The sequence below is a fragment of the Humulus lupulus genome, chromosome 2 (assembly GCF_963169125.1).
Source record: "Humulus lupulus chromosome 2, drHumLupu1.1, whole genome shotgun sequence".
Taxonomy (NCBI): Eukaryota; Viridiplantae; Streptophyta; class Magnoliopsida; order Rosales; family Cannabaceae; genus Humulus; species Humulus lupulus.
The window spans coordinates 263,867,200-263,879,665 of NC_084794.1; the positions used below are offsets into that span (position 1 = coordinate 263,867,200).

At 33.5% G+C, this 12,466-nt stretch overlaps 1 protein-coding gene across 1 annotated transcript; it reads left to right on the top strand.

The window, feature by feature from the left end:
* Positions 1-3,424: 3,424 nt before the first annotated feature.
* Positions 3,425-9,807, top strand: LOC133815446 (uncharacterized). Its single transcript, XM_062248285.1, has 3 exons — positions 3,425-3,635; positions 7,954-9,659; positions 9,742-9,807. Exons 1-3 carry the CDS (start codon positions 3,425-3,427, stop codon positions 9,805-9,807), a joined length of 1,983 nt encoding a protein of 660 aa, XP_062104269.1.
* The last annotated feature ends 2,659 nt before the right edge of the window (positions 9,808-12,466 follow it).

Consider the following 12,466-nt stretch of genomic DNA (forward strand, 5'->3'; position numbering starts at 1 on the left):
AAAGAATCAAATATAATTATTGATAAAGAAAATAAAATAGTATGAACGGTGAGGGCAGAACTTGGTCATATCAAGAATTTTCTTGAAATAGATATATCTAAAAGCATATAAGAACAAATAAAATGATCATTTTCATTTTTGTTCCTGAATTAATAATTTTTCTGTTTTTTAATGTTTTTGTTTTTAATGTTTCATTATTTGAATTTGTTACAATAATTTAATAATATCATATCTGCAAGTGTAGTACTCGGAGAGTATGATGAAGAAAGGAAAACGAAATGTGTTATAACACTCTTTCTATAAAATTAGTTTCATATCCTATTCATTATTATAGTGATTTGTAAGTTTTGTTTTTATTGTCCAGATTTTCGAATATCTAATATTTGAATTAGGCCAAGTTTTTTAATTTCAAATTTAAAGTAGCTGAAATTTCCAAAGAAATTTTTGGATCTAAATCCCATTGATTTGTTTTTATTTTTTAAGTGTAAAGCCCTACTTATTTAATTATAGTGTACATGTTATAAAATTATCAAGAATAATGAAATATAAAATATATGTTAGAGATATGTAAATTGGGAAAAATGTAAGACTCTTACAACTCTAAGCAAAATAATACAAAAGACAAAGTAATTGATTAAATAAGATTACAACTCTATAACAAAAAATACAAGTAAATATATAAATAAGTAGATGAAGATAATAATAGAGAATACAACTTTAGATAATAGATACAAATAAACTAAAAGATGAAGAACAAGAGATAAAATGGAAGTACAACTCAATAGAATAAATATACAACTAAATATGTAAATAGACAAAAAAAAATGAAGATAAAAGTAATAGAGAACAAGAACAAAATAAACACTTATCACACAACCAAAGTGAAGAGTTTAGGGATCACTAACTTTGTAAAATCATTTATTGGCATATTTGACAATAATGACAAAATTAATTAAAAGGGTATTTTCGAAATTAGTGGTTTCCTCTTTTGTAATATTTTGTGGTGAATTTCGAAAATGGGTAGTTTCTTGTTTTGGTAAAATATGTCTTTCTATATTCAGATTTTTATTTATGTGTTAATAAAATAAATATATATATTTTCCTATAAAAGAATATCTTTTTCTTGAAATGGAAATTATTAATATTTATTTTGTTTATCTGTTTTGGTTGCCCAGAAATCGTGTACAGCTTGCAATTATAAAGGATATATTGTTTCCTTATTTATTTAAGGAAACTGGGTTGAAAAACTGTCCAGGTTCAATGAATCTGTTTGAACGGATTGCCAGTCTGTTTGAACAGGTTTTGACTTTCCTGTTTTGGAAGATTTTCCATTTATGGGCTGTTTGATTTCTGATTTGTTTTCCACGACCTAAAGGGATTCTAAACAGTATATAATCATCCTTAAGTCGTTGGTTTTTGATCATCTCTCTTGGGTATTACTTTCCAAATATTTTTCAAGTTTTAGAGAGACTTTTTATTATGTGAAGAACTTGAGTCCAGCAAGTTCTTAGTGGTTTATTACAGTGTACTTCTGTATTGTTTTCCTTTGTGTTAATTGTGCAGGTTGAACACACTTGGACATTGGTCATCAAGCTTCGGGAGAAGTCTTGTTCGTGAGTCACTTTTCGGGAGGAAAAGTGCAAGTGTTATGATTTGAAGGGAGTTCAAGATCTTAGCACTTCAGAAATTTGATTAGAAGTTTAGATTACAACAGTTGCGACAAATTCAAGAGGGAGTCTTTATTTTTATAAGTCAATTTGGTTTTGTAATCATTTAGATATTCTTCTAATAAATTTCATTCTCTGGGCGTGGCCTCGTGGACTAGTAGCAATCTGCAAAGATTGCTGATACCACGTAAAAATTCGTGTGTTCTTTACTTTATGTTCGTTTTTATCTTCTGGTCACAAACTGTTTAAACATATCTGGTATCTGTTTAAACATTTCTGTAACAGTTTAACAATTAATTATTTAATTTAAATAATTAAGTTGGTAATCATAAAAAACGGAATTTCAATTGGTATCAGAGCGGTTCACTAAACTCTTAGTGAGATCTTGTGGTTATTTTCCGTTTGATTTGTTTTGTGTGAAATGTCTTTCTTTGCAGAAGGTAGTTCGGTGTCTCGACCTCCATTGCTAAATGACTCAAACTATCCATACTGGAAAGTTAGGATGAGAGCTTTCATAAAAGCTCAAGATGAGAAAGCATGGAGAGCAATTTTGTCTGGATGGTCACCTCCTACTGAAAAAGGTGAAGATGGAAGCACAATTGTAAAATCTGAACTTGTTTGGGACACAGAAGAAGAAAAATTATCCAGCTATAATAATAAAGCTCTTCACGCCATATTTAATGGTGTTGGAGAAAGTTTTATAAAACTTGTTTCCACATGTGTCTCGGCTAAAGATGCTTGGACAATTCTTCAAACTCAGTTTGAAGGAACTGTAGATGTTAAAAGGTCTAGATTTATCATGTTACAAACCAGGTTTGATGACCTTAGAATGTCTGATTCTGAAACACTATCTGAATTTTATGAGAGATTATCTGATATTTCTAATGAGTATTTTGCACTTGGTGAAAAACTTGATGATTCTGTTCTTGTTAGAAAAATCGTTCGAGTTCTTCCTAACAGGTTCAATGTTAAGCTCACTGCTATGGAAGAGGCAAAAAATTTCAGTACTATGAAGGTAGAAGAACTGATGGGGTCACTTCGTACCTTTGAGTTAAATCAAAAGATTCGTCAAAAAGACAAGCCAAGCTCTTCCAAAGAAAAGGAGAAAACCATAGCTTTCAAGAGCACTGAAAAGGAAGTCTCAGATGATGAAGATGGTGATAATGAAATGGCAATGCTTGCAAAGAATTTTTGAAAATATATGAATAAAATAGGAAACAAAAAATTCAATGGCAAGATGTCAAAATGTAACCCTTCTTCTCTTAAACCTTTTCAAACTAATAAAAAGGGTATTCAGTGCAGGGAATGTGAGGGATTTGGTCACATCCAGTCTGAATGTGCAAATACTTTGAAAAAGAACAAAAAAGGTATGATTGCTACTTGGAGTGATAATGACTCTGAAAGTAGTGAAAATGAGGAAGGTAATGTCGCTCTCACTTCTATTTTACTTGGTTCTAAATCTGAAAATAAAAAAAATTGTTTGCTTGAATAATGTTTCAAAAGATGAAGAAAATTCTGATAGTGATGAATCTGAATTGAATGATGAGTCTTTGAGTGAATCTTACAAAAAAATGTATGGTTCATGGGTGAAAGTGTGTTCTGAAAATCGGTCATTGGTAAGCAAAAATAAAGATTTATGCCTTGAAATTAAACAACTTACTGATTTGAATGAAAATTTGGAAAAAGAAATAATTTCAAAAAATGTTGAAATTAATAAGTTGTCTAAAGATTTGGATACTCTTGAGAAAAATGTTAGAATGCTTAACCCCGGTTCAACTATTTTTGAGAATATACAGAATTCAGGTCAAAGAAATCATGTGGGACTGGGTGCTTCAAGTTCTCAAAAATCAAAGAAAACTGTCTTTATCTCGGCTGGGATGTTATCGTCTGATGTTCCTGTTGCATCCTCAGTGAAATCTGTTGTATCCGGTACTCGGTTTGTTCCAACAGAAAGGACACAGTCAGCAGGTAAATCCAATGGTAAATCCGAAAAATTCATTCCAATCTGCCATTTTTGTGGTAGGAAGGGTCATATTCGTCCTAAATGTTTTACTCTTATGAATTTTGCTAAAAACGAATATTTTGAAAAATTCAATTATTTTGATGATTTCAAAAGAGTAAAAAAGGAAAATGTTCAATCAAAGAAAATATGGATAAAAAAGAATAACTGTTTTGCTGGTTTTACTAGTGAATATGATAGATCTGCTTCTTCATATTTTTGGTATTTTGACAGTGGTTGTTCAAGACATATGACATGTGACAAGTCTATTCTTACAGACATAAAACCTATGCATTGTGGGTCTGTTACTTTTGGCAATGGAATTGAAGGTAATGTTCTTGGTATGGGTACTCTTAACTTTGAAGGGTTGCCTAGAATCAAAAGAGTGTTACTTGTGGAAGGTCTTAAAGCTAATCTTCTAAGCATAAGTCAAATTTGTGATCAAGGTTATACTGTTAACTTTGATAAAGAGAATTGTTTTGTGTTAAACAAGAATGGTGAGAATGTTCTTGAAGGTTATAGATCTAATGACAATTGCTACACTCTTCTGCCATCTATTATGTGTCAATCTGTTGTGAGTAATAACACTGATATGTGGCATGCTAAACTTGGTCACATAAATTTCAAAACCTTGAAAAAATTGTCACATGCAGGGAGTGTTCGTGGTTTACCTAAGCTAGGTAAAGAATCTGATGGTAAGTGTAAAAGTTGTCAACTTGGTAAGCAATTGAAAATTACACATAAAAGTGTTTTTGACATAAACACTTCGAAAGTTTTAGAATTGCTTCACATGGATCTTATGGGTCCAATTCAAATTGAGAGTTTAAATGGCAAAAGGTATATTTTTGTTTGTGTGGATGATTTTTCTAGATATACTTGGGTGGATTTCTTGAAAGAAAAATCTGACACTTTTGATTCCTTTAAAACTCTTTGCTTGAAATTAAAAGTTGAAAAAGACTGCAACATTGGAAAAATTGTTCGTATAAGAAGTGATCATGGTAAAGAATTTGAGAATTCTGTCTATAATGATTTTTGTAAGTCTGCAGGTATCTCTCATGAGTTTTCAGCTCCCAAAACTCCTCAACAAAATGGAGTTGTAGAGAGGAAAAACCGCACTCTTCAAGAAATGGCTAGAGTGATGCTAAACAGCAAAAAATTGACTAAACGGTTATGGGCAGAAGCAATTAACACTGCTTGCTATATCATAAATCGTGTTTTTCTTCGTCCAGGTACATCTAAAACATCTTATGAAATTTGGAAAGGTAAGAAACCAAGTGTGGCTTACTTTCATGTTTTTGGATGTGTTTGTTACATTTTGAGAGACAGAGAAAATCTTGGTAAATTTGATGCTAAAAGTGATGAAGGTGTTTTTATTGGATACTCCACTAACAGTAGGGCCTATCGTGTGTATAACATGAGAACCCAAATTGTAATGGAGTCAGCTAACGTTGTTATTGATGATTCCAGGGATTTTTCTGAGTTTTCTACTGAGGAAGAAATTGAAAGGTTTATTGATGAACCTACTGAAAAACACGAAGAAGCCTGTGTCAGTGATACTACTGTTGAAACGTCTGGTCCATCTGTTCCAACAAACCTCGAATCCGATGAAACAAATTCTGGACAGACAGAAAAGAAATTTCCAGATATTATTTTGGATGAAGTCCAAAAGGAGCCATCAACCAGAGTTAAGTTAAATCATCCAGCAGATTTAATACTTGGAAATCCAAAAGACAGTATGGTAACACGAAGAAGGTTGTTCCAAATGGATGTCAAATCCGCATTTCTCAATGGGATCTTGAATGAAGAGGTATATGTTGAACAACCCAAAGGATTTGAAGATCCTCATGCACCTGATCATGTTTACAAATTGGAGAAAGCTCTTTATGGTTTGAAGCCAGCCCCTCGGGCTTGGTATGAGAGACTTACTCAATTTCTTGTTTCTCATGGATACAAAAGGGGTGGAGTAGATAAAACTTTATTTATCAAAAATATTAAATCTAACATAATTATTGCTCAGATTTATGTTGATGATATTGTGTTTGGTTCTACTTCTGACATTGAGGTGCATGTATTTGTGAAACAAATGAAAGAGGAATTTGAAATGAGCATGGTGGGAGAATTGACTTATTTCTTAGGTTTACAAGTCAAGCAATTAGATGAAGGCACATTTGTTTCTCAAAGAAAATATGCTAAGAACCTGGTCAAAAAGTTTGGACTTGAAAGTTCAAAGATTGCCAAAACACCAATGGGAACAACTGTAAAGCTATCCAAAGATGAAAATGGTGTCAAAGTGGATCCTACACTGTATAGGAGCATGATTGGTAGTCTTCTTTATCTCACTGCTAGTCGACCTGATTTGAGTTATAGTGTTGGTGTGTGTGCCAGGTACCAAGGAAATCCCATGGAGTCTCATGTTGCAGCTGTCAAAAGAATCATTCGATATGTTCATGGGACTGCTGATTATGGTATTTGGTATTCAAAAGAAACTAACCCTAATATAGTGTGTTTTAGTGATGCTGATTGGGCAGGTAACACTGATGACAGAAAAAGCACTAGTGGAGGATGTTTTTTCTTGGGAAATAATCTTGTTTCTTGGCACAGCAAGAAACAGAATTCTATTTCTCTCTCAACAGCTGAGGCTGAATACATTGCAGCAGGAAGTTGTTGTGCACAACTTTTGTGGATGAAGCAAATGATGATGGATTATGGGTTTGATCTTGACATTTTAACTATTTTTTGTGATAATACAAGTGCAATCAATATTTCAAAAAATCATGTGCAACATTCTCGTACTAAACATATTGATATTCATCATCATTTCATAAGAGAATTAGTTGAAAATAAAGTTCTTGTCTTGGAATATATTGAAGCACATAAACAAATTGCAGATATTTTCACTAAAGCTCTTGATTCGGTTCGCTTTGATTTCCTCCGAAAATCTTTGGGGGTTTGTTCTCTTTAAATTCTCTCGTTATGTTGTCCGCTTGATCTAATGTGTGTTATTCTTTGTTAAGAAAATTGTCAATCAATTTGAAAATTTTGTTGTGTGTCAAGCTGGATAATCTGTCTTGTGTTTATGAATCTTTGGTTGTATATTCTTGAGAGAAATTTAATCAATTCCTCCTAGGCATATTCGAGTAAATTAATCAATGTTTAATGTTTGAGCTTCCTTTTGTGTAGCATTGTTTCAAGCTCCTGTGCAAGAATAGAGCTACCTGCATCAGTGTGTGAAAGCCGTCTTTTGAGTAAGTTGGAATTTTGTAATTCGGAGTTATGAAGAGGATACGCTACCATAGAAAAGGGCTACCACTGGTGTAGTGTGACAGCGTCTTCATGGGTTACAATTATTTTAATTTCGAAAAAGACTTATTTGTCATTGGGCAATGTTCCCTTGCATACACTGTCACACACTTATGCTTGAAACAATGCAATAAAAATTGTACACAGTTTAAAAAAAATATATATATGTGAGTGTAAGACTCATACATGTTGATTGATTCACTTAAGAATATGTGCTTGTGACTGAATTGTGCTTTATTTCTCTCGAATATTCTTTCTAATTTTTCTTTTTCACAAGTGTTCTTTTCTATGTTTTACACTAACACTTATTTTCATTTGCTTGATTTTATTCTTATCAGGATGACTCTCTTTGATCAAAGCAGATTTTTTTTTGGTTGAGTTTTTATTTTTGTTCATATATATAAAATAATAAAAAAAAATGATAATAAAAAAAAATTATAATAATTTGACAAGGAAATTCTTGGTGGACCGAATCATTGTGGTGATTATGAGAAATTATGCATTTAATTGTGTGATTTAATATATTCTTTGTCTCCAAGGAATTTATTTTTGACTTCTTTCTCATTTTGGAATATCATGATTTGTATCTTTATTATATTGTACTTTGTTTAGATTTTTTTTTTTAAAAAAAAGGGAAAAAGTCATTGAGGAGATCGCGTGGGGTAATTGTTTCTGGTTACCTTTTTTGGTTTGGGTGTTTATACATATTACATTTTTATAAACAGTTTTTTTAATAATAAAAAAAAAAAAAGGGAAAGTTGTATGTGAATCGTGTAGATTGTTTCCTTTTCTTAGTTAATTAAAACAATTTTTTAATAAAAAAGGTAAACCTCTTTTTGACCGTGGGTATTCATTTTGGGTAAGTAAGTTATTTAAAAAAGGCATGCCATTACCCTATTTCTTCTCACCCACGACTTCACTCAGTTATTTCTTCTCCTTCTCATTTTTTTTTCTCTCATTCTCTTGTAAGTACTTTCTGTTTTTCAGAGAAAAAAATGGTGAGAACTCGTGGTGCCTCCTCCAAGAAGATCCCTGTTTCTCAATCCCGAAAGGTGCCATCTCCTTCGCCTCCTCCGTCTGTGTCAACGGTGCCTCTTTCTGTTCCAACAGCTCCCACATCTGTTGGAAAGTCCTGTAAATCCAAGGCTCGCAAAAAGGTGTTTTCGCTCTCTCATGAACATCCTATGGTGTTTCCAGATATCTCTGCTGACATTGTTGCACCACCATCTGAAGTGGTGGTGCCCTCTCGAGCCAAGGACCATTCTCCTCTTCCATTTGATTCGTCTTTGGAGGCTAGGGAAAAATCGAAATCTGTTTCCTCCTCTTCCAAAGCTGCTGTTGCTGGGTTGCTCAAATTGCCCTTGAAGCCGAGTCAGTCCAAGAAAAATTTTGTGACTCCCAAAAGGAAATTGGGGTTGGACGCGTCTCTTTCTCCCTTGTCTGCTGCCAAGAAAAAATTGAAGGCTCATCCCCCTTCACTGTCCTCCTCCGAATCTGATCCTGAGGAAGATAAGTCAGAATCTGAAGCAACTCATGATACCACATTGTCTGATGAAACGGTTCCTGACATTGCAGAATCAGAGGCTGAGTCTGATGAGCCAGAAAAAGAAGACACTATCCCCTCTGAACAAGAAGCCGAATCTGACTCAGACCACATTGCATCTCCTTTGCCATCCAAAGCTAAAGGGAAGAAACCTATTTCTGGTTCTACACCTTCACCAAAACATTCAGGTGTAAATTTCAAACCTTATTCTTCCATTTTTTGCTATAATGATAATGCACGTGATATGGTTCTATATGCTCAACGAAAATTTATCATTGAAAGAAATTATGTCTTGAGTGATCATCGTCCTTTTGGTGTGCTAACAATGCTTCAAGATCGACAATGGACAGGTTCTTTGGTTAAATTTTCTGGTTTTGTGGATAGAATATTCAAGGAATTCTATGCCAATCTTACTAATGAAATTATTGAACCTTCATCTCCTCTGTATAATAAAGTGTTTGTTAGGGGCCATTGGTTCTCTTTTTCTCCTCAAGACATTGCTCTTGCTTTGCATCTTCCCCTTGATGTCGAGGATGATGTTGATGGTGCTTCTCTTGACAAGGATATGGTTATCACTGAGTTGGTTGGTCAAAAAATGGTATGGCCATCTCATACAGTCATCTCAGTCTCAAATCTCACCTACACTTATGCTGTCCTCCATAAGTTTGCAACAACAAATTGGAAGCCCACATCTCACACGGCCACTATCTCTTTTGATATGGCATCATTTTTGTACAAAGTGGGGACCGGTCTTGGTTTAAATTTGGCTTCGGTTATTCATGATCAAATCATTGGGTTTCACAAAGGTAACAGGAAAAACTTGAATCTTCCTTTTCCTCAAGTTATTTATAAAGTGTTGAGTATGCAGAAACAAGACCTCCAACGTGATCAAGAAGACTTGGTGGCCCCAACTACTGCTGCTTCCTACAAAGCCTCTGCCCTTCCTACTGAAGCCACTGCTGCTCCGTCCTCCAAGAAATTCAAGCCCCAATCTTTGAAGATCGCCTCGGATGACTTCCCTCATGCCTCCTCCTCTGTTGCCACAGATTCAGGACTTGTTGCAACCGAAATAGCTGCTGTTCGAGCCTCTGTTGATTCTTTGACTGCTCGAGTGATGTCAATTGAAGGACTGCAACGTTCTGTGTTGGAGGTTGTTCAATCTCTGTCCAAAGCTCCAATTGTTTAGTTTTATTCTCGTTTTTGTCCATTAAACATTGCTACTCTTGTTTTAGTTTTATGGTTCTTTGGCTACTTTGAAAGACACAAAGGGGGAGAGTAGATTTCCAAAACCTGTTTGATTGTTTGTTTGTTTAACTCTGGACCTTCTTATTTTGAGGGGGAGTTAAGTCTAGTTTATTTACATGTTTGTTATAAGTTCATGCATGTTTGCAGGGGGAGTTTTTCCTCTTTACTTATCACTAACATTTGTGTTGCAGGTTTTTGAATTAATTTTGCCTATCAAATTGCCAAAGGGGGAGATTGTAAAATCCTTTATTGGCATATTTGACAATAATGACAAAATTAATTAAAAGGGTATTTTCGAAATTAGTGGTTTCCTCTTTTGTAATATTTTGTGGTGAATTTCGAAAATGGGTAGTTTCTTGTTTTGGTAAAATATGTCTTTCTATATTCAGATTTTTATTTATGTGTTAATAAAATAAATATATATATTTTCCTATAAAAGAATATCTTTTTCTTGAAATGGAAATTATTAATATTTATTTTGTTTATCTGTTTTGGTTGCCCAGAAATCGTGTACAGCTTGCAATTATAAAGGATATATTGTTTCCTTATTTATTTAAGGAAACTGGGTTGAAAAACTGTCCAGGTTCAATGAATCTGTTTGAACGGATTGCCAGTCTGTTTGAACAGGTTTTGACTTTCCTGTTTTGGAAGATTTTCCATTTATGGGCTGTTTGATTTCTGATTTGTTTTCCACGACCTAAAGGGATTCTAAACAGTATATAATCATCCTTAAGTCGTTGGTTTTTGATCATCTCTCTTGGGTATTACTTTCCAAATATTTTTCAAGTTTTAGAGAGACTTTTTATTATGTGAAGAACTTGAGTCCAGCAAGTTCTTAGTGGTTTATTACAGTGTACTTCTGTATTGTTTTCCTTTGTGTTAATTGTGCAGGTTGAACACACTTGGACATTGGTCATCAAGCTTCGGGAGAAGTCTTGTTCGTGAGTCACTTTTCGGGAGGAAAAGTGCAAGTGTTATGATTTGAAGGGAGTTCAAGATCTTAGCACTTCAGAAATTTGATTAGAAGTTTAGATTACAACAGTTGCGACAAATTCAAGAGGGAGTCTTTATTTTTATAAGTCAATTTGGTTTTGTAATCATTTAGATATTCTTCTAATAAATTTCATTCTCTGGGCGTGGCCTCGTGGACTAGTAGCAATCTGCAAAGATTGCTGATACCACGTAAAAATTCGTGTGTTCTTTACTTTATGTTCGTTTTTATCTTCTGGTCACAAACTGTTTAAACATATCTGGTATCTGTTTAAACATTTCTGTAACAGTTTAACAATTAATTATTTAATTTAAATAATTAAGTTGGTAATCATAAAAAACGGAATTTCAAACTTGAACAAGGTTTACAACCTTTGTTCAAAAACTTATTTCCCCCAATCTCAAACACTAAGAGAACTTTCACAAATAAAATAGTTTTCAGGAATAAACAAGCATCTATGGTGAATTTATAACCAAGTGCTCTAGTGGATAGAAATTTGTGTGTCTTACAAGTGAGCAATAGACTCATATTTATAGAGTTTTTAGACACTCTTTGAATTTCAAATTTCACCAACAATATAATTGTTACCAATGTTTGATTGGATGTTTATGGAATTAAAAAAGATTTTTGGGAGTTACATGAGTTGTTGGAGCCGTTCAAAATTGAAATGGAAAAATGGCTTTGACTGTCAGCCTCAATGGTCGTGGCCAGAGCTATTCCTGGTCGCGGCCGGGAGCCTCTGTTCCATAGACCGCGACCAGGTACACTTGTTGTCGCGATCATAGCTCATTTTCAGCACACACTTTTGTGCAATTTTTCCAAATAGTTCTATACTCTTCCCACATGACTTTATAACCTCCAAACACATTATGAGGATTAAAATCATGTCTCCAACAGTCATATCACTTATGACTTTGAAAAATTCAAATCAAAATATGTAACATCAAATCTACACATTATTGGGTAATATTTGGGAGTTACAAATTTGTAACTGTTTTTGTAACCCCAAACATGTTACACATTTGGATATTCACACTAACAAAAAATGTAACTCCCATATATATTATGTTACAATATGTGACACACTTTGTCACATTTATTTAATCTAAACATTATATTATAAATAATATAACATTCTCCCACTAAATTAAATAGTTAACTATTGTAACACTTATTTCATCAATCAACATTATATTTAAAATATAACATTTCCCCCACTTGATTAAATAATAACCATCTCATATAGAAGCCATTACATTGGTGCATAAAGTAAAGTGTTCTTCAACTTGAACTTTACTATAATGTAATTATCACAAAGTTTGTTGAAAATTTGGTTGCACTAGGCATTGAACCAAGTTTCCATACTAACAAATCGGTGATAACACACACACCTTTGCTATGTCACATGAGACCTCTTTGTCTCGCTTTGCACCGTTAATGGACATAAGCATTTTCCATTCATGGAGGTTCTTGAAAATACTCCCAATTCTCATGAGAGGCGGCACGACCCCGAGGTCCATATAGGTAGAATTCTTACAATATTTTGTTACCATAAAATACTTGTCTTCTCAAGACTAAGTTGTATTAAAAAATCCTCATGATTTTAACCCTCAAATTGGTAACTCACAAGTACTCATATCTCAGATGGGACTATTTTGAGTACAACTAATATTCACTTGATTGACTTGTTATTACCTATTGAACCTAACACTAGTTAAGTA